The following is a 17,070-nucleotide window of genomic DNA, read 5'->3' on the forward strand; positions in this document are numbered from 1 at the left end:
TAAATCTATAGCTATGATTAGCTTTTAGAAAACAGATAATCAAAAAAAAAAAAAAAAAAGCAAATGTATTAGGATATTCCTAAAGGTATTCATGCTTGTCCATGAAGATAAAATTGATATTAGGGCTTTTACACCGTAATTCCTAATTTTCTGAGTCGCAAGAAAAAGAGCAATCCAGCACTTTCTGTATATTGGTCCTCTCCGCACTCCAAATTCAAGGTGATGGCCTTCTCCTGACATTATGTTACGACTTACAATCATTTTAAACCTATCCCTAGGAATTTACTTTGAAAACAATTTGGAGTGTATATATGGAAGAGCCATCTTTTAGAAGACTGATCCTAATACTTAACCCACCTTTTTCAGTACAATAAAGATCAAAGGCAGCTGTGCAGATATCCTCGTTAGCATTGCTGATACAGGTTTATCTGGGTAATACCTAACTATTCAACTTGCTACGAACAAAGGAATAAGAAATGATGCAGACTTCTGTAAAACATAACACACTTGTGTTCTGCAGAATTTGCTCGGGCCCCAGCCCCACAGAGTGCATACATCAGAGTTTTACACCTGACTAGTTCCACCAGTTGAGAGAGGGTTACTCATGCATATCATGTTAAACGTGAAAATAAGTGCCTGTAGGATTTTAAGGAGCAACACAGGCACTGAAAAGACAGCATAATCTTGATGGGCAAATAACAAACATGTTCCTCCATGAAAAAAGACAGAAAGTGAGCCTGCCGTAATAGCTTCATCAGTGCAAATTTGGCAAACACAGCACCATGGCGCTGACTGCAATTTTTCCACTATAAGCCTGACCTGTAACTTATTAACCTACCACTAAAACAGTATTCACCTCATGTTCAGTTCTTCAAAATACTCAAAGGAAAAAGAAATTGGAATCAATTTTTATTCCTCTCCCCTGAAAAACGGGTAAGGCATGCCATATTTGTAAAATTTCATAAACACTAGAAAAGACTGTAAAAGAATCTATGATGTGTTCATACAGCACTCAGAATGGCTTTCACAATTTTTTGTCCACATTAATGTCATTAGACTGTAACTCTTCTCTGATATTGCATTGCTCTCAAACAAAAATAAACAAACCCTCCTGTAACACCAAAATTGCAAAGGTCCAAGACCAATGATAAACCTGCTTCTTCTTTATTTCCCTGGGTACTTGCCGCCTGCCCCATGGCTAACACTGTACTCCGTAACCCTTCTGGGTATTTCTGCAAACCCCACAATGCCACCAAAATGACTTCTAAATCTTTTTCTAGAGCCTGAGTTCATGAATGACTGTTAGTTTAGGAAGTATTAATGGGAGCCATTTCATCAAATACAAACATTGCTTTCTCTTTCATGGGATTGTGCAGAATTTAAGACAACCTAAAACTGAGCCCACGGTTGTTGTTTTTGCGTAGGTTTATCAGAGTCTGTCTAATTGAAGACAGGTCCATAAATAAAACATCAGGCCATTTTTTTCCCTGTTATTATCCTCATTAGGATAAGATTAGATCACACAAAGGTTATAGTATGTGAAAAATTGTGGAGCATTAGATTAGACCACTCTAACAGGAATAAAACCAGTACTCCCCAGATTCCTTCAGGAAACTCAGATGAGTGGCTCACTCAGAAATTTCCAAGCCACTGTCTAAATAACTTCTCTCCAGCTTCCATAAATAAGTATAAGTTTGTAATTTGCTGAAAGATTTTAGTGATTTCCTTCTCTTAGTTATTGCATAAAGCTCCTAACTAAAGCACTGCAACTTCTAGAGAAAGGAGCATAGGTCCCTGCAACCTTAGAAACACAAGATTATTTTTACTTTCTTTCATAAAAGGGTTTTTGTATCTTGATTCACCCTATCTCATTATTTACTTTTATTTTAAGGTCATTGAATTTTCAGGTTGCCCCTTGACAGTAGCAAAAGTCACCCGTAAGTTACCAATGCACACAGACTAACCAACCTATTACTTTTTCCCTGCTCTGAAAATTGTCTAGTTAATAGATAACCATTAAACTCAGAGATTCATAGCCTTTACTTTGGTGTTTTCTGTTTCTATTTCAGACCAGAGAAGACCTCGTTTGCCATAAAGCTTGCCTGATTTCTTCCAGCCGTATTAGCTGATTAAAAAAAGAAAGGACTTCTTACAGTCCTGGGCAGTACTCTGCAAGTCATCTTGAAGATCATAAAGGCTGTGGAGCTTTCTGGGAAGAATCTTTCTTTTGTTTTTATTTCTGCACTCCAAGCCATGTAATTAATACTGCACAAGCACAGATACGTGTAACTCTTACAAGTGACTATTTATCAGAATTGATGCCAAAAATGCAACCTATTGTGATTTGTGTTTTTAAGCTGCATAGCAGAGACTGATCAGCATTGCATCAGCAGTCTAGAGGCAAACTCCTGTGCTTATACAGGCAAATTACAGGTCTGGATGAACACCAAGAGCAAGCTCTTCATTCCTTCAGCATTTTCTGTACTGCCAGGTCTGGTTCTATAAAATATGACCTTCAAATGGAGGAGGGTCCTAATCCTAATTCTGAGTTACATGTGCCTAATTTCAAAGCTTTATGCTTGGGCACTAGCCACAGTGAGACAGATACTGCGTGTTGCTCACTCTTCCTCCTTTTCACACACTTTTCTTGCCAAGGTGCAGTTGTAGAAAACAGCTTTAGAAAGCAGTAGTTTGAGATACTGTATACCTGTTTCCCCCAGTAAAGCACAGCCACACAGACATTTCAAAGAGTGTAATTTCTTTTTGTCTTTCCTCTTCTTAGAAATGATGGTTTATAATGGGTTAAAAATCTGCTGCTAAGCACTGGCCATTTTAAGGTGTATTCTTCTCCCCTGCTGATTTGCCCTCTGACCTTCTGGGGGCCAGGGCGGCTGCAGACTTCATTTTTACTCTATTTCCTGGTCTCTCTCCTGGCTGTGCATTCAATGTTTCCACAGCAGATTAATGACAGCTAATAATATCTGATATATCTGGACATTGCCACATAATGAGTTGCAGTCCCACTGGGTGCCCAAAGTGTCACTACTAACAAATTCACCAGAGCTGCACATAATTAGCATGTAAAGGGAGTGATCATGCAGTAAATCTGGAGGGGAAGATGGATAGCTCATGAGGAGAAAATACAAGGAAAAAATACTGTTCTTAACACTCATTGGTAAATGTATGTTTCTTGCCATGAATATTTTCTTGATAACAAACTGTGGACAGGTTACCTTTACAGTAACATTATTCCTTCCACGGCTGATAGGCAGAATTTCATTATGCCACTGCTAATGTTACAATATTTCTGCAAAATGTCACCATATGTAAATTAGAAGAGGTTAGGGTTTCCATCTTAGTTTTCTTTCAGGATGCACTGTCCCTTTCTGCTATGGCCTAATCCCCCCTCTTACTAGTTTACAGACATACTAACATTGACTCAACCCTGCAAAATAAAATCGGCACTGGAGGAAGGCTCTTACTTCTCCAATAGCTAAATATGAATGAAGAAACTCAGGACATGACAGAGGGAGCAAAGATACGAGAGTAGAAATTAGCTTACTTGATGAGGTTTTACCCGAAGTATAACCTTCCTTGACGCATTAGAAAATACCCAATAAAGAAAAATGGGATGCACAGACAGTGTGAGTTACCTGACCTGACCTGAACACAGGTCTCCACCTTGTGACCACCTGGCTGCCCATCACAAGCTAAGTGCTGCCTGCAGTCTGGATCTGTGCAGGCAAAGAGGCTTTCCCAGGAGAAGGAGGTTGACAAGGAGTAGATGAATTATCCTGATGGGCTGCATTCAGCCTGAAGAGCCCTAAACAAGGCAGCTCTGCTCTAGTTTAAGTCATTCATTCCTCCTCATTAGAAACCATTGCTCACCAATGCTAAAGACTTCATTTGGTTTGAGGTTGTGTCACTTACACGCTTTTTGCTGCTTTGACATCTGGGTGGGAACACTTGTATTTATGTGACTCCAGCTCTGAGGTTTATTTGGGCAATTGGCCAAAACATGGTTAATTCAAAGTGTAAGGGCTTTTTTGAAATTATTATTATTATTATTATTATTATTATTATTATTATTATTATTATTATTATTATTTTGCTGAACAGAGAGGCCTTTGGCCCTGAAGGCTTCAAGCCTTTAAACTGTTCTTCATAAGGCACTTCAGTCATTTGGGGGGGGAGTTAACAAGGAAGCCTCACTTCAAGAAACAAACCCAAATTCCAACAAATAAACAAAAAATTATCTACAACACATACACTTTCCCATGATAAATAATTATTTAGAGATGTGAAAAATTCATAAGGGCTTATTCTGTTCTCTGTAGCTGCCTTCTGCAGAGAGCGAGCTTGGCCAGGAGAGCCTTGTGATCCTCAGGCTAAGCAAGCCTGAGGCTGACTCAGAACCCATTTTATATTGAAGGCAGAAATTGCACAGAGCTCAGGTACCAGCTCCTGTTTGAGATGCTGATGAGCACTATCAATAACACTCAGCACTGTAAGTGTGAACTGCTACTCAGCAGTACAGGGAAGCACCCTGGAAATTACTGTAGCTGCTCCTGTCCACTACTGCATTCCTGTTTCTGTCATTAGCTAAGTGGTCATGAGCCTCACAGATTAGCTCATAAACTCTGAAAATTTCTGTATTCACAGCTCATACTGAATTTCATGCTGACTCGTGTTCTGTTGGAGAATCACCTTTTAGAGCCATGCGACTTAGCTTTTATCTTTTTTTTTAAAAAAAAAGAAAGTTTCCAAACTGAATGTTGCACAGAGAAGTATAAACCACAGAGGCTTAAAACCAGCACAGTTAATTAAGAAGTGAGCATGTCTTTTAAAAGTCCCTCCGCTTTTGCACCTTAGAAAGGGCAATCCTACTGGTTTGGGTTTTTTTGAGGGAGGGAGGGGAGGAAAACCAACCCAGACATTAAAAATCATTAAACTCTTCCTGACAAATAACAACTTTAATTTTGAACCCCTTGTTTTACTGCCTTCTCTCTGCAATCCATATGGTAACTCTCAGCACAATTACTCATTTCAAGATTCACCTTTTCACATAATTTCCTTGTATACAAAAAGGTCCAAATGAAAACAAAAACAAAAACCAAACAACAGGAAGGCTTATATTGTTTATCTTGTTTTTGATGAAAGAGCAAAGCTCACACACTATCCAGCTCCCACAGGGGCCTTTTTTTATGCAATCTTAATGATAATTAACTGACAGTGATTGATGACCAGTACTGAGGTAATAGAAGATATAACTCCACCAGTCTATCCAATTCACTTTTCTATTTTTTTATAAGTTCTTGTTTATTTCTGAATATTATCAAATCAATTATTTGTCCAATTTGAATTTCACATTTAAAGATCATCGGAAACACATTTGCCCAGTTGTTCTATCACCTTGCTGACTGGGATTTCATATCCTCAAATTTCATTCTGTGTCAAGTTTCGGGAAGGCAACTACTTTTGCATTAGAAATACAAGAAAACACTCACATTTCCATATGATTTGTAGGTAAAAGTATTTCTACTGGAAAACAGGCCCCAGAGCACTAAGGCCATACAGAATTTTTTGATATGTCCACATGGAATTTTGTTGAAGGGAACATGAGTCTTTTTTAGCTTAATTTCAAAATATTGTTGTTAGCATTGTAGACATCTCCAGGGGTATTTTTTATATGCACTGAACTGTTTTATTACAAAATCACCTTTGCTGAAAAACTCCCAGTCTCACATCCAACTTTGGTCTTGTTGAATCTCACAGCATCTCATACATTGTCCAGAATGGCTACATGAAATGACTACATTTTATGCTTTATTCTTCAAATCTACAGTTCTAAATAATTGTTGGCATTGTGCTGGTTGTGTCAGCCTTAAAATTTTGTATATATATCAACTGTTTTAAAAGCTTTTTGAAGAGGTCTATTGCTTTACCAGGAAAATGGTCCAATTTGAAATGTGTATGTTACACAGAAGACCTCATGTGTTAAATTTCTTCATCTGACAGGTGAATTCTCTCCAGTATTTTATCACTTGTTACATTTAAATGATACTATTTTAACTGCTTTTCTGAAAGACTCTTTCTTTCTTTTATTGGTTGAAAGAAGAATAAGTTCTTTTTAGACATGCAGTGTTCCCTTAACAGCTTCACTGCCCTTTCAGTGTGTCATTACATATAACAAAATGTACACACAATGCATCCCTTGGGAGCTGAAGCTTACCACGGTGCAGTACTTTCAAAGTGAGTGTTTTATACCATTTGGCACCCTGAGGATGTGTGAGGTGACACCACTGATCTCTCAGGAGAGACATTCCTGATTTCTTACAGGTCTCGCTGATGAAGAAATTAGTCACTAATTATATTTTGTAAATTCTAGCAGCCTTTTCTTTCCCTTGCCCACCCCCTCACCCCCCCATAAGACAGAGAATGTGGTAAAACTGCATCTGCCTGGGCCTCAAAGCATGTTCAGGTTTTGCCTACCTTTATGCCCTCCTTGATGAGAGCAACAAAGGAGGATCCTTCACCAAGTCAGATGCTGCTAAGCCCCAACTACTAGGTAAGACTCCCATGGAGGTCTATCAACAAGTCTCAATCATCCATACAGGTTATTGCTCAGGGACAAGGGACATCACTTTCCACCCAGAGGCTGCCTGCTGCCACTGAAGCATCTTTTTCCAATACAATCAGTGATCATTTGGCACACAGGGGACTTCCAGAGTTATGGCCGATAAACCCTCCCCACTATGAGAACAACAGAAAGTGGCCATGAATCATGCATTTTCAAGCACTAGAGAAGATGGGCGACGCATAAATACCTCCTTACTTAAATGATTTCCGAGGAATGCTTTCCTTAAGGATAGGCTGGGAAATGCTGGTCTGTGTGCAAAACAACATACCCCTGCCTCCCACAGGAATGACATGGTCCCACTGCTTCACAGACAACTACAAATGGAAATAAAACAATTGCAAGAAAACTGAAGGTGATCTTTTTTGTCTTCAACTGAAGGAACAAAGCAGCAACAACAAATATTTTGTGTCAGAAGAAGCCTTCCAAGTGATCTGAAATTAAATGCCTCCTCACATACTGCAAATAAAGCAGAGGACGTGATGCACGGAAGTTGTGACACAGGAGCTGGGAAAGGCATTTTTATCTCTCACCCTACTAACTGGCACCTGGATGCAAATTCATCTTCTTGCTGAATGAGTTTGAACCAAATGCCCCCTGCCCTCCTCAGGATTGTCCTGCCTGGCCACCGGGCAATCATGTATTTCTGTCTCTGTGTACAAGGTCAAGGGAAGGGAGAGCATTCTTAATTTCTTCTATGGAAGCACTGCCATGCATTGCCATGGAGAGCACAGCAGCCAGTCATTTGCAGTCCTGTCTTGCCACTGGGCCAAATTCAACTTTTTTAAAGAATCAGAAGCAGCACTAATAGGAGAGGCTGAAGGACTCTGCACCACTTCCCTCAAGTTAAAATACAGCAATTCTGACATTCTCAGGGTAAACGGGTGACTTGACTTGAAAACCCATCAGGTAAAGGTAGGAAAGGAACTGAGTTCTTCCAAGTCCTAACCTCTATGATGCTGGAAAGGTTGAGAGGCCAGGGCAGCTTCACCCTCTGCATTACCAAAGTTTAGTCTTAATTTCTTTCATCAGAGAAAATTACTCATGAGCATGTGTTACTCATGAATGTAACACAAATCAGTGCTTTTCAGTAGGCTTGCTTCTAACCTTATGTACACGCATCTATCATATCTGTACAAGTAATATCAGGAATATATAGTAATGAAAATAATCATCTGATTATAAATCATCTGGTATCTGAAACAACCGTAGGTATCTTCGTGACAAGCAGGAATTATACATTGCATACAAGACTTACTGAGATAATGATAATTTTATATTCTATGGTGCTTGCTGTGTGCAAAATAACACCCGAGATCATTTAAGTTCTAACGCCACAGTGTAAAAGACATCCTTAATTTTATGCTGGTGGCCCACTATAAAACAAAATAATAGCTAGACTGACCTTCCAGGTCCCCTGTTTTGGGCTATCGCTTGCTTTCAGCAAGGCACAGCTACAGATTTGTGAACTTCTCCTGCTGATGGAACCACCTTTGTGTTTTGATACTTCTGCTGCTTCCAGTGGAGTCAGTTGCCAAAGTGCTTCTTAGCTGGAGACTGGATTTACAAAAGACTTTGATCAAAATACCTTTGGTGGGCTTCAGGACAGAATCTAATTTACCTATACAAATAGTGATTCTGCTGCAAAATCTAGATACCATCCTATACCACAGAATTATGGCTGCTCTCTTTACTGTCTAAATCAAGCTTTTGCTTTTCTGTTCAATTCTTAGGTCTACAGAGCGAGGAAAGATGAAAGAGAAAGGACTTAATCTCATTGTCTCTTGTATGTTGTTAATTTAGAGGAATATGTTTGAAAGTAGAAGCAGGCAGCAAAATACACTGGAAGCAACAGCCTCCACATGCACTGAAGAACAATGTGAAAATGATAGCAGTAAGTTATATACTCTAGTCCCTAGGCTTAGACTTCCATGTCTGAAGATTTGGACCAGGCCTGTTCTCCTGGTTCCTGTTGCATCTGCATTCCACACAAGCGATGGAAATCCAACATGCCAGCTACACATAAGCTGGAGGAGACCAAGAACTTTGTTGTGACCCCCTGTTTGATTTCAGGAACTGAGGTTTTACAGATAAAAAGTAGGGGAATATATTCCTCCACCTACATGTACTTCCATGTGGTTCCATGAAAATGAAATGTTCCAGAAAAATTAACAACATAGTAACACCATATCACTGTCTCTGGAAGGTTTCTTTTCAAACCAGAAGTATTTCTCTAAAAATATTTCCTCCTCTTCAAATTTTAAATACACCTGGAAAAGTGCTTTCCCATTGGAACCAGGATGCTCACAGGATCATACAAATGTTTGCTCCAATTAATGGGAACGGAGTTTATTTCTAGAGAAAGGTCTACCTCCCTTTGGCCCACTGAGTTTCAGATGAGGTTTTCTAATGCAGCTTGAGGGCTGTTATCAGGCAAGCAACCAGCCTCTTTCAGAGTGGACAAATTAACTGATTAAAAGCCCTGCTAGTGTCATGACTCCATATACACAATTCTATTCTTATGGGGTATACTGCTTGCCAAAATAATATCTAGTTAGGTCCAGATGTTCAGGCTTCCCTGTTTTACCCATTTGTACAGGCACCCATTAATTCTGAGCCAATGTTACCCTGCCAACACGTTATATAGGGGGACTGGAAGAATGGAAAACAGCCTCTACTAAACTTGGTGATTCATCTAAACAAGTTTTGTTTCAGTAAAGCAAAATTTGTACCAGTCTGCTTCCCAATTACCTCAGACAAATCTGCAATGATTTGTAATTACATTATTATTTTAAATTAATCTATCTGTGAATTACAGTTGCCTTTTGTTTATTCACTTGTTTAGACTGGTCTACAAAAATGAGCAAAGCGTTCAGCCATTTATAATAAAAGCAAAATGACTAAAAAGACCTACATTTTTTTTTAGTTTGCATTAATGAGTTCATCCAAAAATATATATGCAATAATATATGAAATTAAGTTATAAATGTAGGGATGTGCTCTGAATCACCATGAAAATCTGCATGCAAATGCATAATAATCACAAATCTACATTATTACAATATTAAAAAATACCTACAATTAAATTATCATGTGGAAATAATCATAATGTTATTGGAAACTCAATTATTGTGGCAACCCTTGTCGGGGAATTAGCAGGCTATGGCAAAGGCAAGTCAGACCTGAATTCATCAAATATATATTATCACAATATTACATGTTCACTTCGATTCCATGCAAAGACAAACATCCTCACTCACTAGTATCTGCTCAATGCATTTGTATTATTCATGAACAACTCTGTGATCTATTATACATACAAAACTGATTGTATGCTGCTTGCCGGAGGCTACAATGCAGAGACACAGAATTAATTTTATTATATACACATGCATGATAATTGTGTAGAATTCGGTCAAATATCAAACTCTGCTCCTGTGCTCCATTATTTTACTTTCCAAAAAGAGGTCTAAGGTCAGCAGCAATTTCTCTTTGGCGACACTGAAACTCTTTGTCATTTAGAGTAGAAAGTTCCTGGGTACTAATGAGCCTGGAGCTGTGATGAATGGTCACACATTCCCTTTCCTTTCCAACCCCCACCCATCAAAGGGAAAATGTAACTTTTATTGAGATTCTCAAGAATTCCATGCCTCTCTTGCACACAGAAGTCACTTTGGGCTGTGGACTTAGAGACTTGATTTGTCAGAGATGGAGACAACTTTTTTGTTTGTTTTGGAGACTTGTCTAAAACTGTGCGAGAAGATGTTCAATACAATTAAGGAAACTTGTTTGCAGCAGTAGTTTTGTTCCTGTAGGAACTGCTGTTATTTTCAAGGTGTTTAAGTAAACCCTCCAGAAGTGTTTTCACAGGGCCTTCTTCCTTGCTACAAATTTTCATTAAAAGCAAACAACTCCCACTTTCTTCAATAGCACAAGGGACTGATAGGAAAGCCTTTTTCTTCTTCTCCCAAATCTTCCAAAGGTTTTGCCAATAAGACAAAGATTAGCACCATCCAAGACATTTGGATGTTTGTAATGTTTGAAGACACAGGGAGATAGAAATGCATCAAACCTGAGATGGGACTTGAATAACGTGCACCACCACAAAGTCCTGGTCCAGGTTCAAATGTCATTGAAATTCAGTAGGACACCTGACTTCAACGTGTTTCAGTTTAGACAAAGTCCAGGTCTAGGGGAGTAAGCAGTATGTGCAACTTCTGCCAAAAGTTGACTACTGTCATTCAGCTTCAGAGATGGGTATCAACTCCCATCTACTGTAGTTACACAATCCCTTTAGCACGCATCTAGCCCAATGATCCTTGTTTCAGGAATGAGAAAAAGAAAAAGGTCATCTTTAATTGAGAAAAAAAAAACCAACAACAACCTGTCCAGTGTGCCGTTCTCCACGCTGCATTAAAAACCAAACCCTGAAACATCTTTCTTTGTAGTTCTGTTCACTCCCCCTCTCCATCTACCATCCAGGCTTTTGGCTATCACACTCATCTGATTCTATGAGCTTTAAAACTGAGGAATACTTACTCCTTGCCTGGCACACCAGGAGCAGGGTCTCATTCAAGCACATCCCAAACCTGCTCTTGCAGTACCACGCTGCTTTCAACAGTCATAAGCAAAAGGTGCACTCCAATGCATTTATATTCTAGATTCATAACATTTACAGAAACAAACTGTAACAAGGACTCTAAAGGGTCTCTCTAAGTCTGATCATGAGCTAGGGGAGATTTAAACCTCCTCATCTTTAAATTTATCTTTTGTATGCTTATGTCATGCCCAGAGTCTATAATTTTCATAGCTCTGAGAACAGTGCAGGGTGATCCACATTTAATAGTGTATGGCTCGCAAGTTTACCACAATATCATAAATATACTATAAATTGATAAAATCATCACTGTCCTAATTAAGGAACATGATGGACAGAGAAGAAAATATCAGGAAGGAGGAAGTGAACAAATCCCCCACATAACATGTGGCTCCATCATAAGAGGTAACAAGTAAACATGTTAAGCTGGATGTTTATCTTGGTTGACTCATAGCCATCAACAACAGAAACAGCAAAAAAACAGCTCTGACCAGTCTCCAGGGCAGTAGTTGAGCCAAATGAAATGCTGAAGGTGCTGAAGAATAGCTCTAGCATTAAAGATCATCTCAGTAATCCACTGTACTACTTAATTGTTTATAACTCCATTCTGTTCTTAAAGATTTGTGGTTTTAGGTAGGCATAAGCTACATCTTTTTTGGTGAAAGCAACAACTCCATGAGAGACAGCAGCTTTTAAACATTTCACTCCTCCATGGTAAACCCATGGTCATTTCCTGCCATTTCAGGCTGGCTAGGAAGTTAGGTGAGCAGCAGGACCTTAAAGCTCAGGCAGCATCTTTTAACTTCAACTTTTGCTGTAAAAGTATGTAACATAAGCTGCCAGGTCACAGAGAAAGCTCTGGAAGGCAGCAAGATAATGGGGACAAGGGCCTCACCCAAACTACTTATTTTTTCATCATTACTTAAGACCTGTGAGTTCTTATGTACATATATGAAATTTCAGTAATTCAAGCTTGTACCTCTCGCTAGCACTAAACTCATGCAGTTTGAGTTCAGATAAATATACAGATTTTAAGAAATTTAGTTGAACCTCATCCATATTACTAAACCTCTAACCACATGAGGAGAGCAAAGAATTTGAGAGCACACACTTTATTAAACCTGAGATTGTTGCTGTATCTGGTATGCCTGAACACACCTCCATGGGTTACCCATGGCATCCTGGCACCTTCCCACTGGCCTTCAACTGCTAAAACATACAAGGAAAAAAACACACCTGCTAAGCCACATTTTCCAAGCTTGTAAAATAAACTAATTTAAAAATTGTGTAGCTTTCAACTGGTTTGCCCAACTCCAGTTATTAGTAGCCACACTAGAACCACCAGCTAAACAGCAAATTGTTGTAAAGACCGATGTTACTTCCTCAGTTAACATTTATTTTGCATGTATCCATAAAAGCGCTACAAGGAAAGAGCATGCACACACACAACAAGTCCTGGCTTCATTTTCCTGCCAGCTATCAGACAGCATTGCTTATGCACAAATCTTTTGGCATTTAATATTCACAGTGCAGAAGCATCTGCTGATCCCAGATAGGATGTAGAAATTTTATGAGAGGTGTTGTACAAAACAAAGATTGTCACAGTTCTGCCACAAAGCACTTACAGTTGCACAGGTTGACAACTCAACTATTGCTGCACTGTATATCATGTGAGAAGTACTTTTTAATATTATTCTAGTTACCCTTAAATGCAAATATGACACTACAGGTAGCTCTATGCAGTAATGGAGGGTGTTCCACTTCTTGCAACAAATGCAGGACAATACTTAGCAGCTACTGAGGCAAAACAGCTACTTTGTCTTAGCAGATTTTATATATATATATAGCTATACATATATGTTTGTGCATATATTTTATTTCAGTGGAAAATTCAATGACATGATAGTATTAGAATTATCTGCTAAATTAGATTCAGCTTGACTTTTTCGAACAAAAAGTTGGCCAAAATTAATAAAACTATATATTTTTACTGCCTTCCTAATGGGAAAAATTTGACATTTGATTTCAAAATTAAGTAATATTTTTGAGATGTGTCTCTTCTCCAACACTTCTTTCCCCAAGAGAGTGGACGTAATAGCGGTTTGCTTGCATTTGGTTTAACACAACACTTACTCTCATTCTTAACAAATGACAAAAAGGCTTTTCTAGTTCATGAAGTAATAAAAAAAAAAAAAAGAAAAAAAAATCAAATATTTGCATAGCCTTATTGGCCATGATCAACCTTCCTTCTTGGGAGGCATATTAAGACAGAAGAAGTTACCTTTGAGGTGAGTTTAGTATTTAAGCATTCTTTGGGAAACCTGCATTGCTGCCAGAGAACAGCTTTCCCAAGGCTAAGCAGAGAGATGCATGGGATCAAAGCTCTGGAGTAATGTCTCCCAGTCACATGCGATCCCCAGCTCTCTTCTGCAGCCCACTAAAGGCCCCTGGCAACCTGAATCCCCCAAATGAGGCAGTAGAGGATGCTTCTTCAAATATCTCCTTGATGCCAAGGATGTTTCTATGGTAATTCTGCATTCGAAGTTACAGGCTTGTGCTGTGTGAGAGGCTACACCAGGGCCCAAGGAGATGAATGAACCTATCTAAGGTTGTGCATACCCAGGGGGCTTCCATAATTTTGGGTGCGCAGAAATACAAAGACAGAATAATGACAATGTTGTGCTGCACTTCAATTGTTGAATTACTTCAATACCTTGCTCACAGATGTGTGCATGTGAATCTAATCAACCAAACTCCTTGCAGATAGCAGAGATTATTTTGAGAGATTATTCCTGCTTCTGCTACAGAAAAAGAAGCACTAGTCTTTCACAGCCTCTTGTATACAGGGAGGTGCGTGTGCGTGTGTACACGAACACCCCCCCATACACATAAAAAAAAGCTGAGGATAAAAAGTTTCCTATATATATTGCACATTATTCTCAGAAAGCTATGGCCTCTAATAACAGACTCACTTTTTTATGCAGAGCATACCAAATACCTGTTTGATTGTTAATCTGCCTAAACATTGATAATAAAAACACAACAGGGGAAAAGGAAAGGTGGCATGATCAGAAATAAATATCTGAAAAAAAGAAGAGATTTTTCCATATCACTTTAAATCCTAGAAAAGGAAGCTTTTCAGTCTTGTCTCTTCTTGAATCATTTTTCACTTCAGATCCTATTCAACTATTCAATCTGCTGTTCAATAACAGGGGTTTACATTGCCTTTAATCGCATACAAAAAAGTTGCATCTTTTTCCTTTCATTTTCCCAGTGTGTTTGTTGCATACTGACATCAAATTCCCTGCAGGCATCCTAACCTTGCAATTGGAGAAACAGTGCTCTAGGGTTTTCCACGTGTCTAATACACCTGGATAAAAAGTGTTAATTGTCACCAACTTCCATTAAATGACAACAGTAAGGCACAAAATATGCTTGATTTGCAGACACTAGTGCCACTGGGAGTTAGCAGAAGACTAGTAATTGTGCAGACCTCAAACATTCCCCTGGCACTGCCAGTCTGGGTTTCCAATGCAACACCAGATTACAAAGCCTTTGTTTTTAGCTTGTTTTCCTGCAGAAATAAGGTTTAGGCAGTTGCACCGTCTCCCCATGCATGTGTCTGACTGTCCTTCAGTCAATACTGCCTTCCCACAATAATTTCTGGTCAACCGGAATTAATTTTATAGGAAGGAAGAGGTTGCAAAAGTACAGTGGCATTAGCAGTTTTGTGATAAAGTAGGTAGATATAATCAAGCCTGTGGTTAAGTGTTTCAAGCATCCAGGCTTTCTAGATTCAGGTATTCTTGCAGACAAATGAACCACAATTTTGCTCAAGTTTTGTTAGCACTGAAAGTAGAGGGAAGATATGCCATATCACATGTTCAGCAGGCAACAACTCTTGCATCGGACCATCTTTACAGATCAGGTGTCAGACTCGGTTCCCAGTTTGTGGGGTTTTTTTCTATTTACAAGCCTGTATGCCAAAAATCCTATTTCAGCTTGAGGCTTTGACTGCGTCAGGAGTCAGCTTCTTGCACAGGTACAATCTTGCTCCACTTTCCTCCAGATAAATTCAGGGGCCAACACTTTACCTTCCCCTTTCTTCTTGCTCTGCTGCTGCCGTTTCCTCACTACTCTCAGCACACATGGGCACGTACTCTTGGGTACGAGGACACCACCCCTATAGCATGCAAGCTTAATGATGGCTCTGGTGGCATTACAAAGCTCATTTCTGCATGCAGCAACACGATTATGGCGAAGGTGAGGGCGAGGTTGAGCGAATGTGTTTCAACACTTCTTTCTTGGTATTTATTACTGTGCCGTAGCATTCCTGCAATCTGGCCTGCTGCTGCTCCAGCTGCTTATGCAAGCTCCTGATTGAGCGCAACAGCAAAAGCCGTCGGTACATAGCTAGCTGGAGACGGTACTTCTCCTTTTCCTCCTTTTTCTTATTTTCTAAGGTCTCCATTACTTTTGCAGTCTTTGCCCAAATCACCCGGCCCAGACTGCAAGGGGCTGTACCGCCCTTGGCGCCGCTCCCTGCATGCTGCATGTGGCAGCCCCTGGGGTCAGTCCCGGGCAGGACAGTGAGAGTCTGCAGGGTCTCACTGGCCCTGCTGGGCACCTTTGGGACCTGCAGCACCTCTGAATTCAGGTCACCATTGCAGCAGGGGCTTCTGGAGCACAGGGAGGCAATGCCCACCAGCTGCTGGTTACAGACCGTTGCAGGGTATGACGAGTCACCTAACAATGCATTTACAGCTGCTGGATGATGCTCAGCCAACTCAGAGGCTGTCTTCTGTGCCTGGCCACTGCTAACCACCTCTGGGCCAGTCAGGGCTTTTGTCTGGGCCAGAGCATTGCTGGAAAGGGTGGACAGTTTTTCTGGCACTGCTGAGCTCCCCTTGTCTTCGTTAAGGCTGGCTAAGGAAGGGCTGGCAGAACAACCAGGGGATGCCACTACAGCATCACGATTCAGAAATGGGTCTTCATTATCGCTGTTATTTTGGATGTCCTCTTCATCTCTTGGTATTACACCTACTGTCTCAGCCATTTATTGCATGAGCTACAGAAACTTTCTGTGGACAAAGTGGAAGCAAGAGGATTTCATTTCCACATACACACACAGAGAAGACCAGTGCAGAGTGACATTTGAAGAAAGAACCTCTCTTTATATTTAAGCAATGGACCTATTACATTTCTAATAAAGCACAACCCTTGGGTCACTTCAGGCCATTTCTTGTGATTTGCATTAGATGTTCTTCGAGACACAACATTAATCCAATAATAATTAAAATGATATACTGTACTATTAACATTCTCAAATCTTTAAAGGCAAGTGATCTATCCCTGCAGCACTGGCTGTGCTGACTAATTAAACAGAATACAGTTGTAAATGGGCATTGTAAGCACTTCTCCCGTTTAAGAACACAGCTGTAACAAGTGTAGTTTGTAGAGACGGGTAAGTTATCAGGATTGATCAGCTTTAAAGGGAGGTGGATGTACCACAAACAGCAGGTTGCATTTAAATGCCCTCTCCAAGATTAATCTGTTTGCTAGCAGTTTGCTTACAAGGTTGCTTCTCCCCCTCCTATTAATTCTAACAGTAAAGCTATATTAGCACCACACTAGCCATAGACAGGAAAAAGAAACCAAACACTTACCGAGGTTACTGGGGGAAAAGAAAAGAGTTACAGTGCACTGTGTCTGTGTATCATGTTTTCCTGAATGTGAGTCAGCACAATCTGGAACAGAAACATCACGGTGCCAGAGCAGGAGCAGCAACAGCATTATGCTGTTCCACCCAGCAACAACACAGTCAGTCCCAATCACA

At 39.8% G+C, this 17,070-nt stretch overlaps 1 protein-coding gene and 1 long non-coding RNA gene across 2 annotated transcripts in view; one reads left to right on the plus strand and one right to left on the minus strand.

Annotated features, from left to right (window-relative positions):
* The window catches only part of LOC130146505 (uncharacterized), a 32,656-nt gene extending 29,928 nt beyond the window's left edge, over nt 1-2,728 (plus strand). Inside the window, exon 4 of the long non-coding RNA XR_008820942.1 lies at nt 2,070-2,728. This is a non-coding gene — a long non-coding RNA (uncharacterized LOC130146505). The remainder of the gene's footprint in view (nt 1-2,069) is intronic.
* A 12,633-nt stretch (nt 2,729-15,361) lies between these two features.
* On the minus strand, nt 15,362-16,290 carry LOC130145942 (UPF0500 protein C1orf216 homolog). The gene has a single exon (XM_056331506.1). The coding sequence runs from the start codon at nt 16,288-16,290 to the stop codon at nt 15,487-15,489; it is 804 nt and encodes a 267-aa protein (XP_056187481.1). The 3' UTR covers nt 15,362-15,486.
* Nucleotides 16,291-17,070: the final 780 nt, after the last annotated feature.

The sequence above is a fragment of the Falco biarmicus genome, chromosome 3, assembly GCF_023638135.1.
Source record: "Falco biarmicus isolate bFalBia1 chromosome 3, bFalBia1.pri, whole genome shotgun sequence".
NCBI lineage: Eukaryota > Metazoa > Chordata > Aves > Falconiformes > Falconidae > Falco > Falco biarmicus.